This window comes from Hyaena hyaena, unplaced genomic scaffold, assembly GCF_003009895.1.
Source record: "Hyaena hyaena isolate Hyena2069 unplaced genomic scaffold, ASM300989v1 scaffold_97, whole genome shotgun sequence".
NCBI lineage: Eukaryota > Metazoa > Chordata > Mammalia > Carnivora > Hyaenidae > Hyaena > Hyaena hyaena.
In genome coordinates this window covers 325,741-338,718 of record NW_024080728.1, presented here as the reverse complement: position 1 = coordinate 338,718, position 12,978 = coordinate 325,741, and the positions used below count along the sequence as shown (strand labels likewise).

Genomic DNA, 12,978 nt, shown 5'->3' with positions numbered 1-12,978 from the left:
AGATCAGTTGGCTGTATACTTTTGGGTCCACTTCTGAGTTCTCAATTCTGTTCCATTGGTCTATGTGTCTGTTTTTGTGCCAATACCATACTGTCTTGATGATGACAGCTTTGTAGTAGAGGCTAAAGTCTGGGATGGTGATACCTCCCGTTTTGGTTTTATTTTTCAGTATTACTTTGGCTATTCAGGGTCTTTTGTGGTTCCATACAAATTTGAGGATAGTTTGTTCTACTTTTGAGAAGTATGCTGGTGCAATTTTGATTGGAATTGCATCGAATATGTAGATAGCTTTGGGTAGTAATGACATCTTAACTATATTTATTCTTCCTATCCATGAGCATGGAATGTTTTTCCATTTCTTTGTGTCTTCTTCAATTTCCTTCTTAAGTTTTCTATAGTTTTCATCATACAGATCTCTTGTATCCTTGGTTAGGTTTATTCCGAGGTATTTTATGGTTTTTTGTGCAGTTGTGAATGGGATCAGTTTCCTGATTTCTCTTTCTGTTGCTTCATTGTATACTTCTGAGCCTTTGAATCCTTTGCTCAAATAAAATCTCACATAATATAGGTTTAGTTGAATTTGGAAGTCCTGCAGCTCTGCCCTCGTCACTAACCTTCTGATGTTTATTTCCATCACTGTAGTGGCCTGTGAATTTGAAAAATACTATATCTAAAACAAAAAGAAGAAAATGGACTATTCAGCATTAATAAACTAATAACCAAACCATGATCGAAACTTAACATCCTGTAGCTGCCAACCTTATGCATTCTCTCAAACTGATCTGAAGTGTAACAGGAACTTGAGAACTGGTCTGTTAATAACAAGGTGGGCAAGGTTGCCTAAGGTCCTTGGTCTAAACGTGGCATTTTCTTCCTCACTTTTCCCCAGATGGACTTGGGCATTCCGGCAATGACTAAGTGCTGCAACCAGCTGGATGTCTGTTACGACACTTGTGGTGCCAACAAGTATCGCTGTGATGCAAAATTCCGATGGTGTCTCCACTCTATCTGCTCTGACCTGAAGCGGAGTCTGGGCTTTGTCTCCAACGTGGAAGGTAGGTACCTTTAGGGAATCTACTAGTGAGCAGGGAGTTTTGTTCTTGTTTTCATACAGAAATATATCCAGAGCCCCTTTACGCAAAGAGACCATTAGAGCTCACTGAACTTTATAGAACACTGTGACGAATGTAAGAAGGGCGAAGGAAGATTCTGGGCATTCCTTCACTAAAGTTCTTGCTGTCCTGCCCAGGAGCTGCTGGCACCACTTCTGATGGACAGGGCCACACCAAAGCCTTTCCAGAGATACAAAAATCTATCCTTTAAGACTGGAGAAAGAGTTGGCCAACTGGCTTTGGTTATTCATTCCACTATTAAATAATTTTCCAAATCAGGAATTTTTCTGCATAGGACCACTTGGTTTGTTTTAAGCCCTTTTTTCTTTATTTTGTTTTCAGTTGGGGAAAGAATTTTTTTTAATCTATCATTTTTCTTTAAAGCTCTCAATATTCTTGAGGATAATTATTTTTAAACAACTGCTTTGCTACTCAGTTTCTAACGCTGATTGTGTAATTTCCTTTTCCTAATTCATCTTAGGAAAAGCTTTAATCCTTTAGTTTCTGAAGCCAGAACATTACATTCAGGTATTCACATTATATATTTTTAGATGACAAGGTTTGAAATTTAAGCTTATAAGAGATTGGCCTCACGCCACCGAGAAAGTCAGCAGTAGAAGGAATCTTGGATCATTTTCATAGATCAATGTCTAGAGTGTAGTCCTAAAGTGAATGTGTGAAGGCTTCAAAATATGAATAATTAATTGAGCCCTGTAAAAGGGAGTATCACTCTATCTGTACCTATACAAGGTGAATAAGTGTCTGCTGCTAATCTAGGGTCAGGTCAAGTTACTTCCTCTAAGCAATGTCCTATTGATTTTTTCTCCTAAATATCTCTTTGATGTAACACTTGCCTGGTTACTGCAAGTTAATCTTATCTCTGGGTCCCATCCCGTGTATTTTACCCGTAGGGACAAGATATATTTTTGTACTATATGAATCCAGTCATTACTACTGTCTATGTAAGCCCTTCAATTGGGTCTTCTTCCTTAGGAATAAATCCAGACTCCTTAGTATTACATACATAGCCTCTTCTGATCCAGCCCTACCTTACCTCTCCAGCATTATCTGGCTTATTTCTGATTTTTCTCCTGACATCTGCCATTCCAAACTACTTGGGTTGATGGACCATATTTTTCTGCCTCTGTGGTTCCCTCCCCTTGGAGTACTCTGATCATTTTTTGTTTTTGTTGGAATAGCTTTATTGATATGTAATTCACATACTATACAGTTCAACCATTTAACTGCTTTTAAAATATGTTCACAAAGCTATGCAATGAGCCCCACAGTCAATTTAGAACATTTTCACCACACTGAAAAAAATCCCCATACCCATGAACAATCCCACTCCACTCCATCTTTGGATGGAGTGAATCCCTTGCTGGCCCTTGGCAACCATGAATCTGCTTTCTACCTCTATTGATTTGCCTATTCTGGACATTTTGTATAGATGGAATCATAAAACATGTGGTCTTCTGTGACTGGCATCTTTAACTTAGCAAGGTTTATCTATGTTGTAGCATGTATCATATTTCATTCCTTTTTATTGGTAATTTATAGTCCATTCATTATATGGACATAATGTATTTTCTTTAGCCATTCATCAAATGAAGGACGTTTGGGTTATATCTACCTTTGGCTCTTATGAATAATTCTGGTATGAACATTGATATATAGGTTTTTGTGGAGACATATCTTTTCATTTCTCTTGGGTATATACCTAGGAGAGGAATTCTGGATTATATGGTAATTTTACGACAAACTGTTTTCCAAAATAGCTGCACCCTTTAACATTCCCACTAGCAATGTATTAAGGTTCCAATTTCTCTACTTCCTTATCAACCCTTGTTATAATCTGTCTTTTTGATTATAGATCTTAGAGAGTGTGAAATGCTATCAACCATGGTTTTGATTTGCATTTCTCTGATTGCTAATAATGTTGAGCATATGCTTATGTGCTGGTTGGCCATTAAATATCTGCTTATGAGAAATGTCTAATCAGATCCTTTGCTTCTTTTTAAATTGGGTTACTTGTCTTTTTATTGTTGAATTGTAAGTATTCTTTATACTTTAATACGCAATATACACAATATATTTGTGTATTCCATATATACAAGTCCTTTATCAGATATATGCTTCACTAATATTTTCTCTCCTTTTGTGGAGTTTTTTTTTCACTTTCTTGATGACATTATTTGCAAAGCAGAAGTTTTACATTTCAATAAAGTCCAACTTATCTATTTTGTCCCTTTTGTTGCTTATACTTTTGTGTCATATGTAAGAAGGCGTTGCTTTACCTAAGGTCACAAAGATATGCTACTATGTTTTTTTCTAAGAGCTTTGTTTTAGTTCATACATTTAGGTCTATGATCCACTTTTATGTAATTTTTGTGTATGATGTAAGAAAGAGATCCAACTTCATTCTTTTGTATGTGGATACACAAATGTTCCTGCATATTGTTGAAAGACATCTTTCTCACATTCAACTGTTTTGGCACCCTTATAAAAAATCAGTTGAACAAAAATGCAGTGTTTATTTCTAGATTTTCAATTCTATTCCATTGATCTATGCCAGTGCCACACTGTCTTTATTGTTATGGTTTTGCAGTAAACTTTGAAATCAAGAAGAAATCTTCAACTTTGTTCTTCTTTCTCAAGATTATTTTGGATATTCTAGGTCCTTTGAATTTCCTTATGAATTTTAGGTTCAGCTTGCCAATTTCTGCGAGAAATGGCAGTTGGAATTTTGATATGTTTTTGTTAAATCTGGAGATCAATTTGAGGCATATTACCATCTAACAAAATTATGTTTCCTTATCAATGAACATGAATGTCTTTCCATTTATTTGAATCTTCTTCAATTTCTTTCAACGATGTCTTATATTTTTCAGAGCCCAAGTCTTACACTTCTTTTGTTTAAGTTATTCATAAGTATTTATTCACTTTGCTGTTATTATAAATAAAATTGGTTTCTTAATTTTATTTTCAGATTACTCATTGTATTTCAATATACGGAAATACAACTGATTTTGTATATTGATCTATTATCCTGCAACCTTGCTGAATTATAATTAATCACTTATTAATTTTAATAGACTTTAGTGAATTCCTTAGGCTTTTCTATACACAAGATAATACCATCTACATATCATCTCCCTTTCCAATTTGGATGCTTTTTACATATTTCTCTTGCCATTTGTCCTGTCTAAAACATCCAGTACAATATTGAATAGAAGTGGTGAGAGCAATGTCAAGAGCAAATAAATAAATGGTACTAGACAACCAATGGGTCAAAGAATAAATCAAAAGATCAATAAAGAAATATTGAGACAAATGAAAATGGAAATACAACATACCTAAACTTATGATATGCAGCAAAAGCAGTTCTACGAGGGAAATTCATAGCAGTAAATGCCTACTTCAAGGGGAAAAAAGATCTCGAATACACAACCTAACTTTAAACCTCAAAGAAAAGAAAAGCATAGGAGCCCAAAGTTAGTAGAAGTAAGGGAATAACAAAGATCAGAAACAGAAATAAGTGAAATTAAGACTAAAATAACAGTAGAAACGATAAATGAAACTAGGAGCTTTTTTGTTTTTAATGTTTTATTTATTTCTAGGAGAGAGAGAGAGACAGCATGAACAGGGGAGGGTCAGAGAGAGAGGGAGTCACAGACTGAAAGAGGCTCCAGGCTCTGAGCTGGCAGTCAGCACAGAGCCTGATGTGGGGCCCGAACCCACGAACCGCGAGATCATGACCTAAGCAAAAGTCAGACGCTTAACCGACTAAGCCACCCAGGTGCCCCTAGGAGCTTTTTAAAAAAAAGATGAACAAAATAGACAAACCTGTAGCTAGACTCACTAAAAACAAGAGAGGACTCAAATAAATAAATTCAGAAATAGAAGAGGAGACATTATAACTGATACCACAGAAATACAAAGGGTCACAAGAGACTACCATGAATAATTATATACCAATAAATTGGACATCTGAGGAGAAATGGATAAATTCCTAGTAAAATCCAACCTACTGAGAATGAATAATGAAAAATGAAAAATAGAATCTGAACAGACTGATTATTAATAAGTTGATTGAATCAGCAATGAAAAATCTCCCAAGTGAAAGTCCAGAGGAAGATAGACTTTTATATTTCAACTTTTTTTTGGCAAGAGAGTGCAAGCAGGGGAGAGGGGGAGAAAGAGGAAGGAGAGAGAGAGAGAGAGAGAGAGAGAGAGAGAATAATTCCAAGCAGGCTCCAAGCTCAGCACAGAGCCTGATGCAGGGCTTGATCTCACAACCATGAGACCATGAACTGAACTGAATTCAAGAGTTGGATGCTTAACTGACTGAGCTACCCAGGCACCCCAAGATGGACTTTCTAAGTGGCTTCAACATTTCAAGAAGAATTAATCATCCATTCAAATGGCTTTAACATTTAAGGAAGAATTAATACTGATCCTCAAACTCTTCCAAAATATTGAAGAGGAGGCAACACTTCCAAACTTACTTTATGAGGCCAGCATTACTCTGATACCAAAACTAGACAAGGACATCACAAGAAAAAAAATTACAGGTAAATTCCTGATGAACATAGATGCAAAAACCCTCAATAGAATATTAGCAAACTTAATTCGATAATATTAAAAGGATCATACATCATGATCAAGTGGGATTTATTCAAGGGATGCAAGAATGGTATCAGCAAATCAGACAATGTGATAAAGCACATTAATGAAATGAAGGATAAATATTAAGTGATCATCTCAACAGATGCATAAAAAGCATTTAACAAAATTCAACATTCATTTGTGAAAATACCTCTCAGCACAGTAGGTATAAAGGGAACACACCTCAACACAATAGAGGTCATACATGACAAGCCCACAGCTAACATCATACTCAATGGAGAAAAACTGAAAGCTTTTTCTCTAAGGTGAGGACCACGACAAGGAGGCCCACTTTCACCACTTTTATTTAACATAGTATTGGAAGTTCTAGCCAGAGCAATTAGGCAAAAAGAAGAAATAAAAGACATCCAAATTGGAATCAAAGATGTAAAACTATGGCGCCTGGGTGGCTTAGTCGGTTAAGCGTCCGACTTTCGCTTAGGTCATGATCTCGCGGTTCGCGGGTTCGAGCCCCGCATCGGGCTCTGTGCTGACTGCCAGCTCAGAGCCTGGAGCCTATTTAGGAGTCTGTGTCTCCCTCTCTCTCTGACCCTCCCCTGCTCACGCTGTCTCTCTCTCCTAGAAATAAATAAAAATATCTAAAAAAAAAAAAAGATGTAAAACTATCACTATTGACAAATGATATGATATCATATGGAAACCCTGAAGTCTCCACACACACACACACACACACACACACAAACCTTATTAGAACTAATAAATTCAGAGGAGGCAAGATGGTGAAGAAGTATGAAGCTCCATAAATTTCATTCGCCCCCATCTCTCAAATGGAGAAGGCCTGAAGCCATAGGAACCCTTACAGATTACAGGAGTTTGGGAGGAAAAGGAGACAGAGTCCACTGAGAAAACAACCTTATAACCTGACTTTGATCTGGATGCCTGGTCCCAGGCGACGCCAGGAGAAACTACTCCTCTGCTCTCCAGGTCGATAAGCAAATAACTGAACAAGAATTTAGAATAATAGTCATAAAATTAATCACTAGGCTTGAAAAAGACAGAGAAGACATCAGAGAAACTACTGCTACAAAGACTATAGAGCTTAAAAATAGGTGTGATGAATTAAAAACTGGTATAAATGAGATGCATAATAAAATGGAGGTGTCCAATGCATGGATTGAAGAGACAGAAAGGAGAATAGGTGAAATAGAAGACACAATTATAGAAAAGGAGGAAGCCAAGAAAAAGAGAGATAAACACAAAAGGAGAGTTCGAGAGCTGAGTGATACAATCAAATGGAACAATATCCGTATCATAGGAATTTCAGAAGAAGAAGAAAGAGGAAAAGGCGCTGAAGGAGTCCTTGAACAAATTATAGCAGAGAACTTCTCCAATCTGGGGAGGGAAACAGACATTGAAATCCAAGAGGCACAGAGAACTCCCCACAGACGTAACTTGAATCGATCTTCTGAATGACATATCATAGTGAAACTGGCAAAATATAAGGACAAAGAGAGAATTCTGAAAGCATTCTCATATGCTTTTATCCTAACATACATGAAAGCATGTTTTATCCTAACATACATGAAAGCATGTATGAAAGCATGAAATACATGCTTTCATGTATGTTAGGATAAAAGGGCCCTAACATACAAAGGGAAACCTATCAGGTTAGTTACAGACCTGTCTACTGAAACTTTGCAGGCCAGAAAAGAATGGCAGGAAATCTTCAATGTGATGAACAGAAAAATTATGCAGCCAAGAATCCTCTATCCAGCAAGCCTGTCATTCAGAAGAAAAGGAGAGATAAAAGTCTTCCCCAATAAACAAAAATTGAAAGAATTAGTCACCACTAAACCAGCCCCACAAGAAATCCTGAGGGGGACTCTATGAGGGAAATGTTGCAAGGAACACAAGGTACCAGAGACACCATCACAAGCATGAATCCTACAAAGAACACAATGACTCTAAACCCATATTTTTCAATAATAACACTGAACGTAAATGGACTAAACGCTCCAATCAAAAGCCATAGGGTAGCAGAATGGATAAAAAAACCAAAATGCATCTATTTGCTGTCTACAAGAGTCTCATTTTAGAACTGAGGACACTTTCAGATTGAAAGTGAGGGGATGGAGAAATATATATCATGCTACTGGAAATCAAAAGAAAGCTGCAGTAGCTATACTTACATCAGACAAACTGGACCTTAAAGTAAAGGCAGTAACAAGGGATGAAGAACGGCATTATAGAATAATTACAGGGTCTATCCATCAGAAGAGCCAGCAATTATAAATGTCTACGCACCGAATACGGAAGCACCCGAATACATAAAACAATTACTTACAAACAGAAACAATCTTATGGATAAGAATGTGCTAATAGCAGGGGACTTTAATACTCCACTTACAGCAATGGATAGGTCAACTAGACAGAAAATCACTAAAGAAACAATAGATTTAAATGACACATTGGACCAGATGGATTTGACAGATATATTTAGAACTCTACATCCTGAGGCCATGGAATTCACTTTCTTCTCAAGTGTGCATGGCACATTCCCCAAGATACATCACATACTGGGTCATAAAGCAGCCCTCAATAAATATAAAAGAATTGAGATCATTCCATGCACGCCTTCAGATCACAATGCTATGAAACTTGAAATGAACCACAGGATGAAGTCTGGAAAACCTCCAAAAATATGGAGGTTAAAAAATACCCTACTAAAGACAGAATGGGCCAATCAAGCAATTAGAGAAAAATTTCAAAATACATGGAAACAAATGAAAATGAAAATATAACAATTCAAACTCTATGGGATGTGGCAAAGGCAGTTAAGAGGCAGCTAAGAGGAAAGTACATTGCACTCCTGGCTATTTCAAGAAATTAGAAAAAGCGCAAGTACAAAATCTAACAGTGCACCTAAAGGAACTAGAAGGAGAGCAACAAGAGCACCCCAAACCCCAAAGGAGAAGAGAAAGAATAAAAATCAGCGCAGAAATAAACAATACAGAATCCAAAAAAACAGTTGAACAGATCAATGAAACCAAGAGCTGTTTTTTTAAAAAAAAATAAACAAAACTGACAAACCTCTAGACAAGCCTCTCAAAAAGAAAAGGGAGAGAACCCAAATAGACAAAATAATGAATGAAAATGGACTTATTACAACAGATCCCTCTGAAACACAAGCAATTAGCAGGGAATACTGTGAAAAATTATATGCCAACAAATTGGACAACTTAGAAGAAATGTACAAATTCCTAAACACACACTCACTACCAAAATTTAGATGGGAAGAGATAGAAAATCTGAACAGATCCAAAACTAGTGAAGAAATTGAATCAGTTATCAAAAATCTCTGAACAAATAAGAGCCATGGGCCAGATGGCTTCCATGGGGAATTCTACCAGACATTTAACACAGAGTTAATACCCATTCTTCTCAAGCTATTCAAAAAATATATAAATGGAAGGAAAATTTCTGAACTCATTCCATGAAGCCAGCATCACTTTGATTCCCAAGCCAGACAGAGACCCAACAAAAAAAGAGACTACAGGCCAATATCCTTGATGAATACTAAGGCAAAAATCAACAAGATACTTGCAAGTCGAATCCAACAGCACATAAAAAGAATTATCCACCATGATCAAGTGGATTCATTCCTGGGTTACAGGGCTGGTTCAATATTCACAAATCAATCAATGTGATACATCACATTAACAAAAGAAAAGATAAAAACCATATGATCCCGTCGATAGATGTACAAAAAGCATTTGACAAGATACAGCATCTTCTTAATAAAGACCCTAGAGAAAGTTGGGATAGAAGGAACTTACTTAAACATCATAAAAGCCATCTATGAGAAGCCCTCAGCTAACATCATCATCAATGAGGAAAAACTGAGAGCTTTCCCCCTGAAATCAGGAACATGACAAGGATATAATTTCTTACTTGACACATCCCAAAAGGCAAGGGTATCAAAGAACAAAAATGAACTACTGGGACCTCATCAAGATAAAAAGCTTCTGCATGGCAAGAGAAACAATCAATAAAACTAATAGGCAACCAATGGAATGGGAAAAGATAGTTGCAAATGACATATCAGATAAAGGGCTAGTATCCAAAATCTATAAGGAACTAACCAAGCTCCATACCTGAAAGACAAATAATCTAGTGAAGAAATGGGCAGAAGACATGAACAGACACTTCTCCAAAGAAGACATCCAGATGGCCAACAGACACATGAAACGATGCTTAGTGTCCCCCATTATCAGGGAAATGCAGATCAAAACCACACTGAGATACCACCTCATGCCACTCAGAGTGGCTAAAAGGAACAAACCAGGAGACTATAGATGCTGGTGAGGCTGTGGAGAAACGGGTACCCTCCTACACTGTTGGTGGGAATGTAAACTGGTGCAGCCCCTCTGGAAAACAGTGTGGAGGTTCCTCAAAAAATTAACAATAGAACTCCCCTATGACCCAGCAATAGCACTGCTAGGAATTTACCCAAGGGATACCCAAGGGGCACAGGTGCACAGGTTCCCCATTTTTCATAGAAGCACTCTCAACAATAGCCAAAACATGGAAAGAGCCTAAGTGTCCATCAACTGACGAATGGATCAAGAAGATGTGGTTTATCTATACAATGGAATACTACATGGCATTGAGAAAGAATGAAATCATGCCATTTGCAGCAACATGGATGGAACTTGAGGGTGTTATGCTGAACGAAATAAGTCAGGCAGAGAAGGACAGATACCATATGTTTGCACGTATAGGTGTATTAGGAGGAACTTAATGGAGAACCATGGGGGAGAAGAAGAAGAAAAATAGTTGGGGAGAGGGAGGGAGGCAAACCATGAGAGACTCTTGAATGCTGTGAACAAACTGAGGGCTGCTGGGGGTAGGGGAAAGGGGAAGGGGAGTGAGGGGCACGGAGGAGGGCACTTGTTGGGATGAGCACTGGGTGTTATATGGAAACCAACTTGACAATAAACTATTTAAGAAAAAAAAAGAACTAATAAATTCAGTAAAGTCACAGGATACAAAGTCAATATGCAAAAATAAATTTCATTTCTATATACTAATGAAGAAATATCAAAAAGAGAATTTAAGAAAAATTATCATTTATAATTGTATCATAAAGAATAAAGTACCTAGGAATTAATTTGACCAAGGAGGGGAAAGACCTGTGCATTGAAAATGGCCATACTTCCCAAAACAATCTACAGATTCAATACAATCCTTATCAGAATTCTAATGGAAGGTGTTCTGAGATTCCTTTCATAATAATCTTTACCCCTAAAGGGATAGACTTTTTTTGTGGGTCCTCATGCCACCATGATATTACTTCCATCATAGTATAGTGTAACCATTAGTTTACCTGTTCATCCTGTCCACCTCTTTGTCCAAACTGTGAGTACTTGAGTTGGGCTCTCTTTGGTCATTGCATCCCTGATGCCTAAGAGAATGGCTGACCAACACACATGTTTTATCAATGAGTGAATTGTTATTTATCCCATATTTGAACATAGAAAACTATGAGAAACATAGTAGAGTTATCTGAAGGAGTTTTCTGCAAAAATAGTAGATTTTCCAGGGAGTATGCATAGTGATATGGGAGATTCTGATTGCTAACCATGATTTTGACCTAGAAGTCCATAAAAGAAGGGCACCTCAAAGTATATTCTGCTTAACTAGATTGGAGGGAAGCTTATGAAATTTCTCTTAAATGTATATTCTTTCTTTTTAATTATGTATTTGGATTACTGCTTTTGTTTTCCTCTGGGTATCATGTCATCCTTGGAATTACACTGGTTTTTAAAATTACTCAAACTACTTGGGGTAGTCTTATATATTAACCTTTTGTTTCTCTTCATTTTTTTCTTTTCTTTTCTTTTTTTCTTCTTCATCTTTTTCAAGTAGCCTGTGATTCTCTGGCTGATACTGTGTTCAATACCGTATGGACCTTGGGCTGCCGACCTTTTATGAATAGCCAAAGGGCAGCCTGCATCTGTGCAGAAGAGGAGAAAGAAGAGTTATGAGAAAGAGGTATCCCATTCTGGTTCTGAGTGACGCCACAGCTGTCAGTCTCAGAGATGTAGTGTGGCAGATGTGTCTCATCCTTGCTTCCAAAAGTTTGGATAACACAAAGCAAGAGAAAGGAAACATTGTTCTACAGTTGAAAAGTGAATCCCATCCTTTGGGAGAACTGCAAAAAAGACATGGAGTGATTTGAAGACTCTTCTTCACTTTACCAATGGTCTCCCCAACCAAGACATATTTGCCTGGCAATTCAGTTCTTAGTTTAAAGACTAAAATAAAGACTAAAATATTGGGATTCTCAGACTTGGTAATTATATTTGTAAGTGAAATTTTGCAGCATCCAACCATTTGGGAGGCAAAGACTTTCCTCTGATTCATGTTTCAGTTGCCAGTAAGCATCTCACACTTAATAAAGTATTCTTTTTAGAAAATATGAAAAGAGATGAATGAATTCCATTATCACCAATGTGCTTCCATTTCACTTAGAAGAGAACAGAGCCCAACCTGGTAAGTTCCACGGATGATAGCAGTCATTCCCACTGGTGCTGGAGAGAGAAGAACAGGGGGTCAAGGTCAGAGACTTACTTGGTGAACACTAGTGGAGATGGAGGTCGGATGGAGTTAGGTCTCTGAGGTTCCGTTTTTTCCTTCAGCGAATTATTCCTGTTGATATTCCCAGTTACTAAGTGGTATTAGTGTCATGTTAAGATCTGAGAAGCACTTAGTAAAATTGCCACTGAAGATAGCTAGGAGAAGTCCCTGAAATCTGAGGGGACACAAATGGTCAGTCACTAAACTCTGATTCTCAATACTGACTGCAGATTAGAATCACGAAAGGAGCATTAAGAAGCAAAAACTCCCTGGGGGTGGTATCTCCCTATGTTTTATGAATGCTCCCCACCTGATTCTGATGCACTGGGAGGGCTGAGGTCCGCTAAGGTCGGGGATCAGCAAATGAAACTCATGGGCCAAATCAGGTCTAACACCGCTTCTGAGTAGTTTTATTGGAACACAACCACGTTCTCATTTGTTTATGGCCACTCCTGTGCTACAAGCTCAGAGCTGAATAGTTGTGATGACTGTATAGCCAGAAAGCCTGAAATGTTTACCATTTGGCTCTTGACAGGAAAAGTTGGCCAATTCCTAATCTAGGTCATTCTGTTCTTTTGCTTCTTTTTAATTTTACTGG

General features: G+C 37.4%; 1 protein-coding gene across 3 annotated transcripts in view; it reads left to right on the top strand.

The window, feature by feature from the left end:
• The window catches only part of PLA2G12B (phospholipase A2 group XIIB), a 34,950-nt gene extending 22,833 nt beyond the window's left edge, over positions 1 to 12,117 (top strand). For 2 of the 3 annotated variants that reach the window (XM_039235219.1, XM_039235217.1), the window contains exons 3-4: positions 890 to 1,055; positions 11,667 to 12,117. In XM_039235219.1, the coding sequence (XP_039091150.1) occupies positions 890 to 1,055; positions 11,667 to 11,788 (288 nt within the window). In that variant the 3' untranslated portion in view covers positions 11,789 to 12,117. The remainder of the gene's footprint in view (positions 1 to 889; positions 1,056 to 11,666) is intronic. The other variant, XM_039235218.1, reaches the window with a different exon arrangement.
• Positions 12,118 to 12,978: the final 861 nt, after the last annotated feature.